This window comes from Anolis carolinensis, chromosome 2 (assembly GCF_035594765.1).
Source record: "Anolis carolinensis isolate JA03-04 chromosome 2, rAnoCar3.1.pri, whole genome shotgun sequence".
Classification (NCBI taxonomy): Eukaryota; Metazoa; Chordata; class Lepidosauria; order Squamata; family Dactyloidae; genus Anolis; species Anolis carolinensis.
This window is the reverse complement of record NC_085842.1, coordinates 277,046,587-277,068,640: the sequence shown is the minus strand read 5'-3', so window position 1 is coordinate 277,068,640 and position 22,054 is coordinate 277,046,587. Positions and strand designations below refer to the sequence as shown.

The following is a 22,054-nucleotide window of genomic DNA, read 5'->3' as shown; positions in this document are numbered from 1 at the left end:
TTGTATAACATTTTTATGCAAAATTATTTTGTTTTGCAAAAAAATACTGAATTGGAAAAAATTAAGAACTCTCATAACTCATTAAGATACAGTTGCAGACACACTTTGCAATTACAGCAATTTCATTACTTTAACACATCAGAAATGGCTTGAAAGCACACAACAAATTGTGATCACATTTCAATTTCATACAGGACCCCAAAACAGCCATGAATCACAGGTCCAGGAAGAACTTGCTACACTTAGCAGCCAAAGTGATTATTATAGATGTGTCTATGCACAGATATCCTACACTGTTAAGAGGTATTTAACTAGAATTTCCATTGGTTCCAGAGTAAGTTATGAAGTTAGTACTATAACTAACTGTTTCATGCTTACTTCAAGTGGGAAAACACATTACTTTCTTTTTCTATAAAAAAAAGCCTACCAGTGGTCATTAAAAATCATACCATATCCTCCTGTGCTGATATTAAAGCAAAAAGACAGATAATTGGTTTAACCGTAAATTGCTACTCACACAAAAAAAAAAACAGGGATCTTAAAAATGTAATCCTCTGACACGAGGTGGAGGGGTAAGGTATGTGCAAAAGCATCACCCAGTTGACGAAAGAATACATGGAAGGAATGCACTGCAATTTTTACAAGCACTTCAGTTCTGATATCAAGGTGCAGATACACTGGATATCATCACACTACTTTTTGCAGCATGAAATGAGTGCCTTAACCTTATGGGATTCACTAAAATGGTTGAGAACAGAATTACAGAAAAATGAGGTCAGTAAACCTTTCCCCAGAGAAAATATTTTAAATCAAATACCTTACATTTTAACTGGATTTCAGACGTAGGAAATACAAAAACATGTATTATCTCACCTTGGAATTACAGTAGTGTCTCACTTATCCAACATAAACGGGCCGGCAGAACGTTGGATAAGCGAATATGTTGGATAAAAAAGAGGGATTAAGGAAAAGCCTATTAAACATCAAATAAGGTTATGATTTTACAAATTAAGCACCAAATCATCATGTTTAACAATAAATTTGACAAAAAAAGTAGTTCAATACACAGTAATGCTATGCAGTAATAACTGTATTTATGACTTTAGTACCAAAACATCACAATGTATTGAAAACATTGACTACAAAAACACTTACTACTAAAAGGCAGACTGCGTTGGATAACCCAGAAAGTTGGATAAGCGAATGTTGGATAAGTGAGACTCTACTGTATGTAACTTCATCTCAAGGATATATTGGTAGTGGACCAGTTCTTGTCAGAAAATCTAAGCTTGTTGTCTTTTGCCTCTGAACTTATTTGCCTCTGAATTTAGTGTAATGTGCAAAGAGTTACATTATGAATCCCCACAAAGACAAGGAAGGCTGAGTAACTCTCAGCAGAGGACAACTACAATTTTCTCCACGTTTTCTCAAAATTATAAGTAGCAAAAGAGGGAATGGGCAAGGAAATGTGAATGTGAGCCTCTCTCTGATGGTTTAGAACAGACATTGTTTCTCCTCTTCAAGTTTCAATTAAAGGGAGACAGGGACTTCAGTAACTTCTACTATTCATTATTCCACATTTACAGGCACCCATTTCCTCTCCTGCAAATATTACATCCTTATAGACATTATGAGGGAAAGGCAATTTAAAACCATGCTTCCCTGATGTCACTCCTGGGATAGGTCTTCTCTATATCTACCACAAGTATATATTTCAGCTGAAAGTGTATACTATCATCTGGTTAAAAGTGCTTTCTTTAGATGCATGGAGACTGCAAAACTTTATTGGGTGTTTTTATAGCTCCTTTAAAAAAACCTAAGCTACTTGCAAAACAATGTTATACGCACATTGAATAATTGCTACTGAGGATAAAAGAAGTGTGGCATTTATTAAAAGTCCTGTAAAAGCAATCCTAAATGAAAAACAATACTGGTGGCAAATATGGATTTCTTTTTATGAAAGATCAGTGATTTGGGATTATTATCTTTATTTTGCTACAGCAACCAATACCCTAGCCACCTGCAAGATTTACTCTGCCTGGAGGCCTGCACAGTTGATTATATCTATGTGTACATAAAACACTGAGCATCCTGAAAGGTTATCTGATCTCTCTTTGCCCTTTGAGGAAAAAAAATGTAAAATAATATTTTGTAGGACACGACCAGCTGGACTGATGCAATTTGGTTGCTATAGTCCTCTGACCATGTTTCCCCTCTGAAAGCCTTTCATTAATGTTATTTATTAATTTCCTGTAAAATACAGAAGGGAAGAAACAGATTTTAACAGATTACCCAAATACATAGCTTGTTCAAGAATAACTTGGACAACTGCTAACAAGAAGGTAAAAAAATACAGTTATTTATAAAGAGCTTGGACCCAGGAATTAACCACAGTATGCTACTATGAAATACTGACCTCACTTGATAGACCCCTTGATTCCAATTGGGACCAATAACTGGAATCACAAAGTTAAAAAGGAAACATGAAGGCCATCTACTCCAAACAGAAATACATAGTTGAAGCCACCCTGAGAGATGGTTATCTGTTTAAAAACCTTCAAAGAAAGAGAAACTACTATCACCCAAGGCAGTCTACTCCACTCTCAAACAGTTCTTATCAAAAAGCTTTTTCCTAGTGTTAGATGAATTTTTTTTTATAATTTCAGTCAACACTTTATGTTCTAGTCTTTGACATTATATTCAACATTTTAAAAATACATAAAATAGAACTACAGTAGAGTCTCACTTATCCAAGCTAAACGGGCCGGCAGAAGCTTGGATAAGTGAATATCTTGGATTATAAGGATGGATTAAGGAAAAGCCTATTAAACATCAAATTAGGTTATGATTTTACAAATTAAGCACCAAAACTTCATGTTATACAACAAATTTGACAGAAAAAGTAGTTTAATACGCAGTAATGTTATGTTGTAATTACTGTATTTACGAATTTAGCACCCTAATATCATGATATATTGAAAACATTGACTACAAAAATGGCTTGGATTATCCAGAGGCTTGGATAAGCGAGGCTTGGATAAGTGAAACTCTACTGTATATCTACACATAATGTTCTAGTTTTTGGAGCTACTGAGAACAAACTCTCTCTATCCTCCACATGAAATCCCTTCAGATCGTAAATACAGCTATCATATCTCCTCTCAGTCTTCTCTTTTCCAAAATAAACAACTGTTCTCATAAAGTTTAGTTCCCAGACCTTTTATTATCCTAGTTGCTCTCCTCAAGATATGCCCCACTGTCTCCACATCCTTATTGAACTGTGATGCCAGCATTTAACATAATATTCTCAGTGAGAGCTGACCAGTGCAGAATAGAGAGGGGTATTATGACGTCTTTGGATTTGGACACTATAGTTCTTCTCATGTAGATATAATTGCATTAGTTTTTTTGCCCGTCAATTTGGTGTCATCAGCACATTTGATAAGAATGCCTTCTATTCCATCATTAAAAACTCACAAAAAGTTAAATAATGCAGTGCCTGGCACAGAATTCTATGGCATACCTCTAGTTATTTATGCCCAGGATGAAGAGAAACTATTGGTAAGCACTCTTTGGTTTCAGTTCTTCAACCAGGTACAAAGCCACTTAATAGTAGTCCTATCTAGCCCACCTTTCCCAATTTGTCTGCAAGCATATAATGAGAGAAACTCGTCAAATGCCTTACACTTGATCTATATATATAAAAGGGTAATGAAATTCCGGCCTAGGACAAAACAACAAAACTACGCATCCCAGAAACACTAAACTTGGCAGCACAACCCCTCATCCACGCCTCTACGTTCATACAACAAAAGCTCCAGCTACTCCAGAAAACAGCCAGGCTTTGAGACTGCAAGGCTATTCACTGCTATTCCACCTGGCCAACAAAGGATTCCCATAAGCCACAGCAACACGTGGCTGGGCAAAGCTAGTTGCTTTATAAAATAATTGATCAAAATAGGGATGAAAGTTATGTACAAAAACTGCTGATACTCCCATGGTAGAAAACGTGCTTACAGTGTGTGTGTGTGCGTTTTGAACAGCACCTATTGTTCCTCACTTAGGTGGCTAGGTGCCAACAAAAACAGGGTCAGAGCCTCTAAGAAAGAAATGGGAGAGGTTATCAAAATGCTCAGGAGAACCTTTTGCAGAAGTACAAAAATGCTTTTATTCGGAAACCCAAAGACAGCCGAATAAGCACCAAGGATAATCAAAAAGCATACACAGAGCTGTGTATCAGCTGCAAAATAAAAATGAAAAATGACAAGTGATGTGAGTGGAATGCCTTTTATTTAGCATGCTGTCAAATTTCATTGCAATATCCAAAGAAAAACACATTTTCCAGTGTACACAATGGGACCAACATTATATATGTAAACCAGATTTTCTCAACCAGTGGGAACCCATGAAATAATTTTTAGGTGTCAGGGAACCCCAGCAGAAAAAATTATCATATCTACAGGGTATATCAAAGGGTATTTTTCCAGTTACAATGTCTCACAGAACATCTAGCAACTTCCCATGGAGCCCTGCTTGACTTAAAGCTATTGCTGTATGAAAATAGATGAAAAGTCACTTATCACAAGGCAAAACTGTATTGTTTTAAGATTAGCCACTGGGAGATTTCATTTTAAAAAAGAATATAGGTTTCTGGTGAGATCCAAAATTAGACCTCAATATGTAATTATCATTATCTCCCATTAGTTTCCAAGTTGTAGCCCCAACTGCAACAACGTAAGTAAATACCAGTAGTTTCTTCTACGACACTGCAAAATCAACTTTAAAATACAATATTGTGGTATTCTCTTTCCTTCTTTCTGCCAATGTCATACACATACACGTTCTTAAACTTTTTAGTATAAACTTCCCTTTCTCTGCAAAATGTTTTTGAGCAGCATCCAAAAATAGTTTGTCTTCTGTAACATTTCTCTGCCATTGAGTGGCCCCTTCCACTTGGTAAATTTTGTCCCCTCCCTTGACAGCACCAGTTATCCCTTCAATGGAGGATCTCTCCTGTTTCCATCTTGAAATAAACCATACCGTACAGCATGCAAATACAGGCATTGTGTTTCTGTCTAAGCAGCTCAAATGAGTCATGTGTTGTCAAATAACTCATGCCTTGATAGAAAACTAAGCAGAAGGCAGCCAAGTTTTGTTTTATTCACTCCAATCCACTCAGGTAGTAACTGGCATGTCCAGGTAAGGGATTATAGTTCTATGCTAGAGATACATGCTCTGCATGTCTAATATCCCAAGTTCACTTTCGGCCATCTCCATTTAAAAATGAATCAGGTAGAGCAACTGATATGAAAGACCTCTAACTATGTAGAAGTGAACAACAGTAGGCTGGATGAACATCTCCTCTGGTATTTGGCAGATTCCTGTACTCCTACTCCACATATGTTTTCTCTATATTCTAAACAATTTCTAAAACTTGGTATATTGCTCATATGTCTATTGCAAATGAGACATAGGCCCCTTCCACACAGCTGAATAAAATCCCACATTATCTGCTTTGAACTGGAATATATGGCAGTGTAGATTCAGATAACCCAGTTCAAAGCAGATGTTGTGAGATTTTCTGCCTTAATATCCTGGGTTATATGGCTGTGTGGACGGCCCAAAATCCTACTAAAATGATTACAGGCAGTTGAGTCCATGCTTAAAATTTCCCTCAGTTGTTAATTGTTATATGAAAATAGTTGAAGTTGTTATATGAAAAGTAACTAGTTTCCACTGGATTCTGCACAGAGACTTTAAGTATACTTTCCCAATCTAGTTGAAGTTCCTGTTAATATTATGCAGTTAATTTATAACACCCTGTCTTCAAATATGAATAGGAACCTCTCATTTGACTTGAATCCCATTTCCTTGACAACAAACAATAAAAAAGAGGAAGGAAAGGAGCGAGAGAAACAAACACTAACTGGTTTTTATTTTTTCACAAACTTCTGTGAATATGAACCCACCTTTGGATATAGTCTCAAGTGGTATTAAGGTCTCTGGTATAAAGCATATTTTGTGGGATTAGGATAGAATCTAATAGAATCCAGGAAAAAACTGATATACATGTATTTCCTCAAAAGCACATATATAAAAACTAGCAGTGCCCGGCCACACGTTGCTGTGGCAAAGTGGTGGTGGTATTGGTTAAAAATTGTTGTGTAATTTTTATTTGACTTTATTTGCATTTTTTTATTAATTTTATTGTAAGTTATATTTTATTTATTATATTTTATTATTTTCTTGTATTATTTTTAGTTATTTTCTGTTATTATAGTATTTTATTGTATTAATTTTTAGTGTTTTTTATTATTTTTTATTGGGTTGCTAGGAGTCCAAGTTGGAGGAGCTTAGCCTTCTAACTGGCAGCAATTGGATAAAAGCAATTATTCCTCTCTAATTAGGACTTTATTTTTCTTTTCTTTTTGTTGTATCAACCTAGAGGCGTGGATGATGGGTTGTGTTGTCAAATTTTGAGGTTGGAGGGCCTGTAGTTTTGTTGTTTTGTGGGTCGCCATGATGCTATCACTCTTTTATATATATAGATAGTGTTAAAGGTGTTGTCACATTTCTTTTTTCCCCTGCCCTTTCCTTTCTCTCTTTTATGCTGCAAGGAATCAACACAGCTACTTCTTTTTAAACTTCAACAAACAATATAACATTAATTAATGATTATCTAATGAATTATTCTCTCTAGCCCTCAATTAACCAATCTAGTCAGTTTATTTTGAAGTCATATTTGTTACATAATTTATTTCCAAGTTAAGAGTATATCCTTGTTTAGAAGTATATGGATATTCCAAAAGATTGATGGGTTCTCAAACAAATTAAGCCTGAACTCTCACTAGAAGCCAAACATATCAACTGAGGGTATCTTCAGAAATATAGTAAGATGACATGATTCACTGGAAAAGCAATAGTAAGAACAAAGACCACATTACAATGCAATGTAATTCTCTTTGCTGGGATGAGTGGAGAAAAAAGAAATCACTATACTGTTATAGTGCAAAGGGTTAAACCCTTGTGTTGGCTGGACTGCTGACCTGAAAGTTGGGTTGCTGACCTGAAGGTTGCCGGTTCAAATCCACGAGACAGCGTGAGCTTCCATCTGTCAGTTGTACCTTACGGGAACATGAGAAGCCTCCCAGCAGGATGGTAACACACCTGGACGTCCCCTGGCCAATGTCTCTGTAGACGGCCAATTCTCACACACCAGAAGCAACTTGCTTATGTGCTCAAGTCGCTTCTGACACGATAAAAAAACTATACTGTTAAACTGCACAATCTCTTAAATCCCTTTTCTTATTTGAAATCCCACCTCCTTCCATAAACTTCAGTTCTTGTCCTAGGTGAAAATATTCTTGAAGACAGCATGCTTTTTTGTATTAATCACATACAAAGTAGCTTAATCACTATAGCTACTTCAGTCTCACTTGTTGAGTGGCAGGTTGTCAAGTTTTAAGAATACAGACTCATCTGCAGTGAGCAAGAACATCGACTCACAACGAAATAAATGTTCATAAGAAAGCCTATTTATAGCTGAATGTCTTATTTCCAACACTTCACTATATTGACAAAGGTCCCTAAAGAACATTATGGAAATTTCATCGTGTTCGCAAACTGTTTCATAATTGTCTTCCAAACATAGGTACTTATCACGGCATTCAATTTCTAAATGTTTAAAATCTTAATCCAAAACCCTATGAAGTGGTGGTCTGTCAACTACTTTTCTTTCTCTCAAATGCGTCTGCATTTCCTTTCTACTTTTCCTCCTCACTTAGCAGGCTGCTGGGGAAAAGAAATATCATTATTGCAGAGAGCCCTGTACTGATCACGCAGAAGTCTTTGAAATTAGCTTAAATATTGTACAAATTCAGGATGAGAGAGTAACACAAGGCCATGTGTTGGCCATCCTTGCTTTAAATGGGAAACTTATTTAAACTTTGTTTTTTCTTCCCCAGAATGCATTTATTGATCACACACAAACTTCTCTCCAAGTATGTTTATACTCAAGTCCTATCACACTTAACTTGTAGCCTTGCCATATCATGAGGTTTCTTTCATCTCTCTCCCTCAAGGTCCTAAGTGGATTGCAACACTTTTTTAGTAGCGACCTGAGAAATTGCAAGTTGCTTCTGGTGTGGGAGAATTGGCTGTCTGCAAGGACATTGCCCAGGGGATGCCTGGATGTTTTGATGCTTTTACCATCCTTATGGGAGGCTTCTCTCATATCGCCGCATAGAGCTGGAGCTGATAGTAACACGGGAACATCACAAAAGTGCAAAGAAAAATTTTGGATCCTAGTGAAATTCTGTGAATATGCTGAGCTACACATGCAGTAACAACTTTTTTTGGAAGCATTCTAAGATACAAGTCAAGTGTATCTTAAACCCTATGTGGCTCAGGTTCATTTGGCAAATTGTATCTCCTGGTACAAACCTGACCAGGCTTAGAGATCCTCAGGAGAGGCCCTCCTCTCGGTCCCACCTCCATCTCAAATGGAGTTGGCGGGAATGTCAGAGAGGGCCTTCTTGGTGGCCGCTCCTTGACTTTGGAATTCCTTGCCCAGGGAACCCAGAACAGCCCCCCCACTGCCATCTTTCCAGTGGTCAGCTAAGATCTTTCTTTTCCAGACAGACTTTTAAATATGAACGTTTTTAAGACCAACCCTGCGAGTGCTGTGCTTAGGTAGTTTAACTAGTAGTGTTAGTTTTCCTGGTTTTAACTATGTATTTTTATTATTTATATGTTTAATTCTATTTTAATATTTATATTTGTTATATTTTCACAGCATTATGTTTTTTTAATGTTAATGGCTTTCTGTCTCCTTTGGCAGAAATAAAGTACAGCAATAATTACCTCTAAACATATATTTTTTTAAAACGTAGAATTCAATTTTTTTTAAAAACAATCTATTTTGGCCATCCTTAACCCACCTCACTCCCATGGTTAAACAACTCTATCCTGTCTGTGCTGACTTCAACTTTCATAAGAGAGTAAGCAGCTGAGCTGAGGACTATGAGGAGCAAACCATGCTGAACTGAGTCAGATTTTTCTGCTGCCATGTAAGCATAATGAATACATGCAATACAAGATCAGGAATCAAGCTACTGGAGTGGTTTCCACACTCTCCTCCTCTTTAATATCAACAACCAAACATATTTCATTTATAACACTGTGGGACTATACAGTCTTATTTTTGTACATCTACTAAGGTTGAGAACAATTGCATAAATGTGTACTTAGGCAGCAGCTATAACACTTTAGGCTATCACTCCTTTTTTCCCCTTAATTTTAGAGACACCAGAAGCCTACTACTTGAAATCCAACTCACATTGTTTTGACAATGCCCTCCAAAACCTTAAGCACACAAAGACCTGCAGAAGGAGGTTATGTGTTCAGCTATCAAGCCAGCTCTAGAGGGAAAATGTGCACAGATGCAGAGACTTTAATTGATTTTTGGAACCACACAGGCATTAACAGTAAACACAAGCAGTAATAAATTATGCTCAAGAGAACAGCGTGGGTGGATTCCAAAAGACAGACTATGCAACCAGTACCATTTGTTTAGAACTTTACCCTTCATCAAAGCATAAATATATCAAAGTATGCCTAAGAGAAGAGACCTCTTCTCACTCTTCAAACCCTCCCACCCACATCCTATACAAGAAGATCGCACTGTATCTAATCTTCCATTATAGTGAAGTTAACTTTTCCATATGAAAACTATCATTACACACCTTACTTTCATTCTAATACTTCTAAAACTAGCCAAGTCAACCACATCCAAAAACCTAAAGTGATGGTATCTTCAACCTTATGTTTCACATGAATGAAAGTCTCTGCCTATGTGCTAATTTGTGTGTGAATATAGAACATTATTCATTAAGGTCCACTTATAAACAGAAAGAGGTAAAGGGTGCAGTATTATTAATGAGCACTTGCCTATGAGCATGTTCCATTTCAATCAGCAGGGCTTGCTTCCAAGCCAACATGTGAAGAACTAGAGCATGAGTAATAATGCTTCCAGAAGCTGCCTTTCAGTTGCCACCTGAAGTCTTCCAGATGTCTCAACTAGAATCCTGTTGACAGGCAACAAGGTAAATGCATTTAAGGAGTTTACTGTAGATTCAAAGAGAAGGATGTCATCTAAAGTTCAGGTTATCTAAGGGCATCTGCAGAGTTTAGTGCTGCTTGGGCACACACGGTTTACAGTATGTTTTATTTCTGGAGCACTATGACCAAGAGGTTAGGGTTTAAACCAGGCCTTCCAATGTTAACATGTATTGTTTACTAAAGAAACATCATTCAGACCATGATTGCTCAATCCTTCTTTCTTCAAAAACATTTTCTGCTTCAAGCAGGTGACGGGATGGCACCCATTCCTTTCCATCGGCAAAGGTAAAGGTTTTCCCTGACATTAAGTCTAGTCATGTCTGACTCTGGGGGTTGGCGCTGATCTCCGTTTCTAAGCCGAAGAGCCAGAGTTGTCCGTAGACACCTCCAAGATCGTGTCACTGGCATAAATGCATGGAGTGCCGTTATCTTCCCGCCAGAGCGGTATCTATTGATTTACTCACATTTGCATGTTTTTGAACTGCCAGGTTGAGAGAAGCTGAAGCTAACAACGAGAGCTCCCCCTGCTCTCCGGATTCAAAATGCCAACCTTTCAGTCAGCAAGTTCAGCAACTCAGCGATTTAATCCGCTGCGCCACTGGGGACTCCTCCATGGGCAAAATATGACCTTATTTAAACACAGGGGCAAGAGTTTTCTAGTGCAACCAAGGACCATACATTGGCTTTAGGGATTTGTGGCAGGTTTCATTGCATAATCAGAGCAATTGTGTTCAACACTGATAGTGCTGTGATTTTACATGTCTGTTTGATAAAAAGAGGGTGAGAATGGATGACCCACGAGGTTCCCATTATTGGAAAAGAAAAGAACAGGGAATAGAAAGCTGTTTTCTCAATCTGTCAGGGCAATTAGAAAAGCACAGAGATTTATGAGATTTCTGCTACCCTGGAGACTAGGACCTGGAACAATGGCTTCAAATTTCAGGAAAGGAGATTCCATCTGAACATTAGAAAGAACTTCTTAACGGTGAGAGCTGTTCAGCAGTGGAACTCTCTGCCCTGGAGTGTGGTGGAGGCTCCTTCTTTGGAGGCTTTTAAACAGAGGCTGGATGGCCATCTGTCAGGGGTGCTTTGAATGTGATTTTCCTGCTTCTTGGCAGGGGGTTGGACTGGATGGCCCACGAGGTCTCTTCCAACTCTATGATTCTATTATTCAGAAGGAACTTGAAAGAATTTTGGATAACACATTCTTATGCTCTCTGCCTGGTTAGAAAAGGACAGATATATGTGTAAAATATTACAAATATTCACAATTAATTTTATGTTAATTTCTTGTTATCTAGGAGTTATTCCTGATGAATACGCATAGGGAGTTGTTATATGTTTTAAAATAATGTAATGCTGTTTTTCATTGCCAGTCAACAGAGCTTTTATGTAAATACACAAGGTTACAAATTCCTGTTCATATGGCTACACTTTAGAAGAAAAAACTCTAAGTTAGAAACTTTTATCCAAAGGTTTTTTGAAAAAATCTCAATTCTGCAGAATGCTAAGATTAAAGGCTGATTGATTTTCTGTATTTGGAAGCTTCTATAAATCCAAAAATTAGATATAACAACATCTCAGCATATTTGCAGGTAGATGCCTCATTCTGACTAATGGGAGAAATGGTCCCAAATCCAAAATACATTCCACAGAGTCTTAATGAAAGGTTCCTTTCAATATGTGTGTATGGTTTTGCTAAAAATTATGTAACTTATATGGTACCAAGAGATATCACCTTTCAGGTCTCAACTAATTTTCAAGGGATTAACATAGTTTAGAAGTTAAAAGGTTTGTGCACTGGATAGTGAACCTGATCTATTTCTAAGGTTTTTAAGTACAGTATTTAAATAGTGTCTTGTAAGAAACCCTAACACACGCCTTTGATTTATGAAAATGTAGTTATGTTACAATCTAGCATTGAAATGGAATTACAATTGGTACTATTTGATGTACACAGGATACAACAAATAGTACCTTGTGTGAATTTTTTTGTGTTGCAAGGATTATGTAAAGTAAAACAAATTATCCTTTGCTGGTTGATTGGGGTTTCAATTCCTTTATTGTGACATACCTAATATGCTATGAGGCAACCAAAAAGCTATCCAAGCAAGTATTTATACTTGAGAGACAAATAATAACAATCCGAGGTATTTGATTTAGATGAAAGATTAATACTAACAGATAATAAAGATTGCTAATACTTTAGTAATATATATATACATATATAAATAAGGTTTTTTATCACATCAGAAGAGACTTGAGAACATACTGCAAGTCACTTCTGGTATGAGATAATTAGCCATCTATAGAGAGGTTGCCCAGGGGATGCCAGGATGTGTTAGCTGGGAGGTTTCTCTCATGTTCTTGCAAGCTAGAGCTGACAGACGGGAGCTCACCCTGTCTCATGGATTCAAACCGGCAACCTCCAGGTCAGCAACCCAACCTTCAGGTCAGTAGTTCAGCTGGCACATGGGTATAACCCACTGCGCCACCATGGCTCCCATATGAATAAGTCTCTGATAGGGATTATATCTTTAATAGTTAAAGATTTAATTTGGAAAATTAATAATCCACCTCAAACTGTAAGGAGAGATGGGTAAGAAATACAATTATTATTATTACTATTGACACAAGGACATAGTATGACACAGCAAACGAGATATATATGCAGGATTTCATATCAGAAAATCACTAGTCGAACACTTCCCAAGTGTTTAGAACTGTGTGACGTATTTTTGGATGATGCAAAAGGTGGCCTTTTGCAGTTGACAGATCATAATTTTGTCAATGTTTATTATTTATTATTATTATATAAGTAAATTATAGACGGACAAAGTTTTTATGTGAAAATATTAATGAAGCTTACAGTATAATATATTATAATAACCACTGAAGATTGAAAGTTATCTTTATTTATTTTGTATTTGGTAAAGAGGAATAGGGTTATATATGTTGCCTTCTGTCAATAGTTAAATCTTTCCTTTAAATATTTTCTTTTAATTTCTTTTTTCTCTACTGCTAATCTGTTGGATTTGCTTATGTATGAGAAAATATTTTTAAAATATAAACTGAGTATAAAGATTAAATTAAAAGTGATTTAGAGTTATTATTAAATGGGTGGGTGGGTGTCAACGTCATTCAGGTCACTGAATCTGAAAACATGTGGGTTGTCTTTCCAAAAAGGTAAAAGTCAGAAGAGGCCAAATTAGGGTGTAGAGAGGATTAAAACAGATTTAAAATCATGGATCACGAAGCAAAACCCTTCTTTTTTCTAAGATGATTTTGATACCTGGGTTAAACGATGATGCAAATGTGTACAAATTGATGGTGACCATGTTGAACCATAGTTTTGTGTAGAGGATAGTTCAGGCTATGATCTGTAGCAACTTCTGCTGTTGAATGTTCATTAATAACGTTTTTATAACACAGGAGGCAAAACATTGACCCACATGCGTACATTTGTACCTTCTTAAGTTAGAACTCCAAGGGTGTCAAAATTAAAATAACTACAGTTAAGTTCAAACATAAAACTAATCGTGTAATCAGATAAGTAAGTAAAACTATTTCAGCCTCCCAATGCAAAAGGTTATTAGCACACTATAAATACATACTGAAGAAGTTTTAGATGGATATATCACCTAGCAAAAGTATACACTTGCCATATCTTATACCTTTCACAAAATGAAAACACAAAATAAGCAGTTAAATAGCATATGTTGTCTGCTTCTTTATGCAATGCTAGACTCAAGTGTCTAGTATTCACAGAGTAACTGCATATATCATTTGACTGACCAATGGGAAGGCTCAAAGGCATCAAGCGCTATAAAATTCTAAATTCTTACAGTTTGCAACAGGCATGGGCAAACTTTGGCCCTCCAGGTGTTTTGGACTTCAACTTCCACAATTGTGAGAGTTCAAGTCCAAAACTTTTGGAGGGCCAAATTTTGCCTTTGCCTGGGTTACAAACATAAGCTACCAGCACATGGTAAAACACACACAGTGTTTTAGTGTCAGACATCACTTCCTGTAACCTGTTCTGATATCAGAAAGAACCCAGTTGAACATTTTGATATATACACTGAAAACAGAAATACATCTTTCTGAAGAGAGACTCTTAATTGACCAGCCAATATGATCAATGACAGAGGACATTTTTGAACTTGAACTCCCCAAAAAAATTTTTCCAAGTTTTGTGGGATCACTACAGGCTCAGAACAAAGACTTATTAGTGTGGCATACAGTTCCCAAAACATGTTTCTCAAAAGCCTGTAAAAAGGCCATGAGAACATACAGCAACCCTGTTATTTCCCCAAATAGCTATTACAGAGGACTTTCTCCATCTGATTTGAAAACTAATATGCAACCTTCACAACAGCTCCATGAGAAACATAAACCCTAAAGTTGCCAGATCCATATTATGCAATTAAGACCTAAAACTGTATTTTGAGAATTAAAAAAACATAACCTAAACCAAACAATTCCTATTGCAAAGAAAAACAGTATTAAGTCAACATCTTGATGGTAGCAATACAGATTTATGCAACAATTTGCACCTATGATTTCTTTTTTAAATAGTTTATTTTTTGGTAAGGAAAAGGGGGAAAAATCCTGATGATTTAGCAAGTCTGCTCAGCTCAACTTACTCAGACTGACTTTTTTGACTCAGTTAGTACAGGATGAGCATCCCATATTCAGAATTCTGAAATCCGAAATACTCCAAAACCCCAAATTCTCCACACAGGTGGCTGAGATAATAACTCCTGTACTTCCTGATGGTTCGATGTATACAAGCCCTGTTTCATATAAAATTATGAAAAATAATGTGTATAAAATCACCTTCTACCTATGTTTATAAAGTGTACATGTGGATGTTGGGTCCCATCATCCACATCCATACCCACCTCATGTACTAAAGAAGCCACCTGTCCTGGTCTCAAGCGCTTTCTGTTTGTCTGCTTTTACTTCTGGAATAAGAAGACCCTATACTGGCAAGGGTGTTCAGAGAAAGTTTGACCTTGTCTTCTTTGAATGCAGTTTGATACCACTTTAACTGCATGACTCAGTGCTGTAGAATTGTAATTCAGTTTTTAGCTTCCTCTAACAAACCGCGCAGGTGCCTCACCAAACACCAAACTACAACCCCAATGATCCCACAGTATTGATCCCTGGCAATTAAAGTGGTGTCAAACTGGCTTTGACATGAACCTCAAATCATGTTTGAAATAAGCACAACTTATCCTGGTTATGGTTTGCACAGAGGAAGTTTGCAATCACCATCTTCTGAGATGGAGAGGGGATGAGTTCAGTTGTAGTTTGGTGAGACGCTAGCGCTTTTTGGCTGAAAAAACACAAAGATACTGCAAAACTGGAACTTCCAGGTTTCCATAGCATTGAGCCATGGTAGTTAAAGTGGTGTTACACTGCTTTAATTCTACAGTTTAGATCCAGTTGTAACTTGGTGAGGCACCAATCCTCTTTAGCAGAGGCTATAAACCTTGTAAAACCAGAACTCCCAAGAATCCATAACACTGAGCCATGGCAGTCAAAGTAGTGTCATTAATTTTACAGTCACTGCGGCCCCTTCCACACATCTGAATAAAATCTCACACTACAGTAGAGTCTTGCTTATCCAACATAAACGGGCCGGCAGAACGTTGGATAAGTGAAAATGTTGGAAAATAAGGAGGAATTGAGGAAAAGCCAATTAGACGCCAGATTACATTATGACTTTACCAATTAAGCACCAAAACATCATGTTATACAACAGAAAAAGCAGTTCAATACATGGTAATGTTATGTAGCAATTACTGTATTTACAAATTCAGCACCAAAACATCGCAATGTATTGAAAACATTGACTACAAAAACACTGGCTACTAAAAGGCAGACTGCATTGGATAATACAGAACGTTGGATGAGCAAAGGTTGGATAAGCAAGACTCTACTGTAGGTATATGTTTCGATCTCTTATAAGGAGCTGGCTTAACCTCCAATTTGCAAATAAAATTGAACGACTGTGTCGCAAAATAACACATGTCTAAATAGTGTGCCATCAATATGAAATGTTTTGAAATCATGGCAGTCAAAGAAGCACCAACTTCTAACAGTGTAGTTCAGGCATGGGCAAACTTTGATCCTCCAGGTGTTTTTGACTTCAATTCCTGACAGCAGGTAGGCTGTTAGGAATTGTGGGAGGTGAAGTCCAAAACACCTAGAGGGCCAAAGCTTGTGTATGCCTGGTGTCGCTGCACCCTAGGAGCCCCATGAGTCCAGAATACGGAGCCATGGCAGTCACAGAAGCACCAGTTTGCATGACTTCTGCAGTGCAGATCACACATGGGCATTGAGAAATAATACTGTTTAGCCAGCATTGCACCACCTGACATTCGCTGGGAAGTAGCAGCCAGCAATGAAAGGACCAGGGCATTGACATCTCCGGCCCATCCTCTGTTCGGATATCAGCCAGCATACCAATGCCTTAAATCAAGAAATATCTTCCTAAGATCTACAGCTGTGGTTCTCAACTTGTGGGTCCTCAGGTGTTTTGGCCTACAACTCCCAGAAATCCCAGCCAGTTTACCAGGAGTTGAAGGCCCAGGCTGTGGCGCAGGCTGGAGAGCAAGCCAGCTGCAACCAGCTGCAATGAATCACTCTGACCAGGAGGTCATGAGTTCGAGGCCCGCTCGGAGCCTGTGTTTGTCTTGTCTTTGTTCTATGTTAAAAGGCATTGAATGTTTGCCTGTATGTGTAATGTGATCCGCCCTGAGTCCCCTTTGGGGTGAGAAGGGCGGAATTTAAATGCTGTAAATAAATAAATAAATAAAACATCTGGGGACCCACAGGTTGAGAACCACTTATCTACAGAGATACTCCCAGAAACACCTCCGCAAGCGAGAGTCCAAAAGTGGCAGGCTAAAACTGGAACCTCAAGCCATGGCTGAAACCAAATGAGATACTCCCCTCTGGGCACACAGAAGACGGGACGACTTGGAAGGCGCTGAATAGATTGCGCTCTGGCACCAGGAGATGCAGAGCCAACCTTCAGAAAGTGGAGCCCACGACATGCGAGTGTGGAGAAGCGCAAACCACAGACTACAACGCAGCTTGAGCCCTGCCACATGCAGGATGGAGGACCTTCTTATAGCAACACCAGAGGCACTCCAAGTGGCGAAGTATGGGTCAAAGGATATTTAGTATCATGCCAGGTTTTTAACTTTGTGTTTTTAGATACACTGGTGTCAGATACGATAAATAAATACATGGGCAAACTTTGGCCGTCCAGGTGTTTTGAAGCGCCTGCTTAAGCGGCTGAGGGGGAAAAGGAAAGGGCCTGAGGAATGGTGGGCGTTGCAGTCCAAAACACCTGGACGGCCAAAGTTTGCCCATACCTGGTGTAGACACACTCCAGGGCTCCCAGGCGTCCATAAGGCTGAGCCATGGCAGGCCAAGTGGTGTGTGTGGCGCTGCCAGCAGGCGCTTCTCTTGCTCCCTCCTCCTCCCGCTTCCCAAGGCATGTACCTGCGGGCTCCTGGGGGCGGTGCGAGGGCTGGCCTTGGGGCTGCTGCTAGCTCCACCAGTGTTTTTGCCCTTGCCCTTGCCCTTGGTGGGCGACTCCTGCAGCAGCTGCTCCAAGCAAGCGGTGCCCGGGAGCGAGGAGCTCTTCTGGTGGGACAGGGGCTGCTGCTGCGGGTGCTGGTGCCCCTTCCCCTCCTTCTCTTCCTTCTCCTCCGCCTTGGGCGCCCCATCCGCGCCCCTCTTCTCCCGGGGCAGCCGGGGCGAGGAGGCCACCGAGGACGAAGCGGACGAAGGAGGCGTGTTGCCTTTGCTGCGCGGCGGGTGGAGGATGTGTTCCCGCAAGCGGCGCAGCGCCGAGCCGGCTTCGGGGCCTTCCAAGGTCTCGGCCGAGTTGCAGCAGAGGTTGGGCTGCGAGGAGGAGAAGACCCGGTCCAGGACGGGCTTCCTGCGGCGGAATCCGGCCCATTTGGAGGGTCCCGGCTGCTCCCGGGCGCGGGGCAAGGACGGCGAGGTCTCCGCACTGCGGCGCTCGCTGATGCCGCCCCGGCTTTTGCTTCTGCTGCCCATTTGCAGGTTCCGCCAAAGCCGGGCCTGGAAGGAGGAGGAGGAGGAAGAGGAGCAAGACTCCGGGTCCCCCTCCCCCGCTGGGTCCGGGGCCTCCTTGCCGGGCTCCATCCTCGCCGCCTCGGGCTGCTGCCTCCTCCGAGTCGCCTCCGCTTCCTTTCCGCCCCTTCTCCTCCTCCTCCTCCTCTCCGCCTCCTTCCCCTTCTTCTTCTTCCAAAGGCGCCAGTCCAGGCGGTTGTTGCTACTGCTGCGGAGGCAACAGCAGCAGCCAAAGAGCCCAGTGGAGTCCGGAGGCTTCACTCCTCACTTCGGAGGCTTCCACAAAGGAGTGCGCCGCCCTGATTGATTGCCTTCCTGCGCCTCAGCTGCATCCCTTGCCCCACAGCCTCGGATCAGGGATTGCCGAGGAGGAACGGCAGGGAAACACGTGTGAACGGGCTCCGCCTCCTTCCGAGTGGGAGCATCTTCCTGGGTTAGCAGTCGGGGCGCATCTACGCCGGAGGAGGAAGCCAGCCAGCAATCCAGCCAGCGGGAGACACTGCCAGCAGGGCCGTAGCCAGAAAAAAATTCGGGAGGCGTTTTGAAAATTTCGGGGGGGGGGGGGGGGGGGTTGAACCCTTGACCCACCCGCCCCTCGGGTTCAGACCTGTCAATATCTGCTTGAGATAGTGCCTGGAGGGACTCTTAATATTTTACGTCTCATAGACTTAGCAAGGGGATTTGGTTAACCAGTTAAAATTCATGAGTAAACCAGGCCTGACTGGCAGGGCTCAATGCTGTGCCATCCCAGGATTTGTAGTCTGGGGAGCCAAGCAGGGCTCTTTGGCCGAGAAGGCAAAATAACTTGGATGAAGGTCCTGCTCTGCAAAGGGTTCATCTGGTTGAGGGAAGTGCACACAGCCTCACTAGGAGGATTGGCAAACCCCTGGTGGACACAGATAAACTTCAGTGGGCACTCTTGGGGATTTAGTTAATCTGTTAAAATTCATGAGTAAACTAGTTAAAAAAAATCGAGGGGGGGGGTTGAACCCCAAACCTACCAACCTGGACTTTCCACAGATATATAAACCCAATGTGCCTAGCTTCTAACACCTCACAATCTCTTAGGATGCCTGCCATAGATGTGGGTGAAACATCAGGAGAGAATGCTTCTGGAACATGGCCATACAGCCCGCAAAACTCACAGCAACCCAGTGATTCTGGCCATGAAAGCCTTCAGCAACGTGTTGTTTCTGCTGTTAGTTTGATCCTTCTTTAACTGCCCTGCCCCAAGACTGTGCAATCATGGGAGTTGTAGTTTAAATGCAGCCCAGTTCTCTTTGGCAAAGAAGGCTAAAGACTGTGTAAAACTATTATCTCACATGATTCAATACCAGCATTCAAACTGCATTAACTCTTTTATTCAGAATTCCAATATGGTCCAGATGCAAAACAATTAAAAATACTGTGCATTAGTTGTATATGAAGCATAAATGAATTTCAGACCTGGGTCCTATTTCCAATTATCTCAAGTATCCCCATCAAACTCCAAACAAATCCAAAACATTTCTAGTCCCAAGCATTTTGGGTAACATCCTCAACCTGCATTTCCTCCATAGGAAAAATGCACCGGACATTGTTGCTGCAACTTTAAATTAGCTGGTTTTATTTTTGCATGCTCTTTTGTGAATATAAACTGACTTCTTGAGATGCAGGACAGTTTGATTGAAATCTGGACTTGTTGCATTCCAGACGTTTCTCACCAGCAGCTTTCTTCCATTTTAAAAGCATAGGCGAGATCCAGGACCAAGAGAGTATGCACTCAAAAATGATCTGGAGTCCCATTATTTTCCCATTTCCGATGCAGGCACAACAGTCATGCTAGAGCTGTAGGATGAAAGCTAAACATGAATAATTCAGTCAGTGCAGTTTGAGAGTGAAAGTGGAGAGGCCTCCTAGACACTTGTGTAGTAAAAGGCATTTCAGCAGGTGTTGCCTGTCACACAGGAATGGAACAAGCAACATGGTTGAAGTTCCTTGATCTTCACAACTATTAAAGGTAGATGAGCCTTCACTTTTTAATCTGTCAGCCCTATTGATCAAGTGGTCCTCAAAATGGCTTGGACTACAATTTCCAGAATCCTTAGTCCTTGTGGCAAGAAGAGCAGTGCGGTGGAAGCTCCTTCCTCGGAAGCTCTTAAACAGAAGCTGGATGTCCATCTGTCAGGGGTACTTTGATTGTGTTTTTCCTGCATGGCAGGGGGTTGGACTAGATAGCCTATGTGGTCTCTTCCAACTCTATAATTCTATGAAAAGACTACCACTACCACCCATTCCTAATCTAGGTATTTTTCTTGTAGTCTCCTAGTTATTCTCACTAGAGAACATCTCTCAGGACTGATTGTCGAATGTTAGGAAAGGTTGCCTTGGGGAAATTTGGTCCTGGCCATAACTGGGCAAGCTTCTACTACATTTGCTAAGGCAACCAAGAAAAAGCTGACCACTGGAATTAAAGCTGGGTCTGATAGTGTCAGGGATGCTCCCTAAATGCTTTCCAGCTCCAGGCAGAACAAGAAAATCACTCTTCCCTAACCAGCGAAGGCACATGATACCCAAGCTATTCTGACACACAAACACTTCTTTCCCAACACAACGACAATAAGGATAAAATAATATCATTTGATGCCTTTTCATAACACCCATATTATGCTGGCTGATGTTCTGCACAATGATTGGATTAGTCCTAGGACAACATGTGTTACACAGACCTCTCCTAACTTGGTATCCATTAGTTTCTGCTTCATCCAGCTCTTAACATTTATGAATGTACTTACCGTATTTCTATCTGTACCGTCAGATTTTTTCTGGACTGCAACTTCCATAATCCTACTTCATTGACTTTGCTGGGTAGGGGCAGATAGGAGTTGTAGGTCAGCAACATCTGAAGGACTACGGTTGTCGTCTTCTGCCTTGAAAGAAGCCTTTTGTCAGTTTCCCATGCAAGGAAGCTGCCTGCCCTGGAAGAACAAGTTCATTTCCCGTTCAGCACTGCAATTCCAGCCATCTGTCAGTGCAGCCAGCACCATTCTGAGAACAGGACTAGGGCAGAATTCAAAGAAGAGGAAAATTCATTTTTCAGGGCAGGACTTTTGTCACAGCCGGGTCCTGCTTATCCGTGCCAGTGCAAATGGATGGTAGGAGACTCAAGTGGCGATGTAATATTGGATATGTTATTCCGTCCTCACCCCCAGCTGCAATCTCATGTATGAGCAATGATTCATAATGTGAAAATAAAAGATTTTATCCTCAACTTGTCAGATACCCAGTTTCTATTGAGATTATGCTTGTCTTTTTTCAGAAGGATGGGAAGAAATGGATGCTTAGTAATTTCAGTTAGACTAAAAAAAAGGCATTTTCCTATTTTTAGCAGCACAAATGTCATCTTTTTTTCTCGTTGCACAGAAATGCGCCCAGTCCTGGATCTCCAACCTGTTCCGCATGATTGCCTTGAGCTGCCCTGATGCAAAGCTCTGCACTTCAGCCCTCCCCAGCTGTCCTAACAAAACCCTCAGGCCTGAAGGGTCCATTCACTCACCAGAAAAGCTGGGATTTTTGCAAAAGGGAGCTTCTACAGTATGGGAATGGATAAAAAAAATCCATGCATGCAACTGCTGGTAAATCTCATTTGACTGAAAGCTATGTAACAGCTGACTTGTCTGGGAGATTTTCGTTCATATTATCTGCCTGTAGCTGCAAGTGTTCATACAATGTGTTCTTCCTAGCCAAAACAACAAGCCCCTGGAAGCAATTCCTAATAATAGGAAGTATGAAGACAGTTACCTAAACCCCAAAATGCTCAGTCTTAGTCAGTGAA

At 40.3% G+C, this 22,054-nt stretch overlaps 1 protein-coding gene across 11 annotated transcripts in view; it reads right to left on the bottom strand.

Annotated features, from left to right (window-relative positions):
- Positions 1 to 21,458, bottom strand: part of mctp1 (multiple C2 and transmembrane domain containing 1) — a 269,865-nt gene extending 248,407 nt beyond the window's left edge. For 3 of the 11 annotated variants that reach the window (XM_062974218.1, XM_062974217.1, XM_062974222.1), the window contains exon 1: positions 17,641 to 18,689. In XM_062974218.1, coding sequence (XP_062830288.1) covers positions 17,641 to 18,312 — 672 coding nt within the window. In that variant the 5' untranslated portion in view covers positions 18,313 to 18,689. Of the gene's footprint in view, positions 1 to 17,640; positions 18,702 to 21,014 lie in introns of those variants that run through there. The other 8 variants (XM_008103059.2, XM_062974221.1, XR_010003922.1 and 5 more) reach the window with 7 other exon arrangements.
- Positions 21,459 to 22,054: the final 596 nt, after the last annotated feature.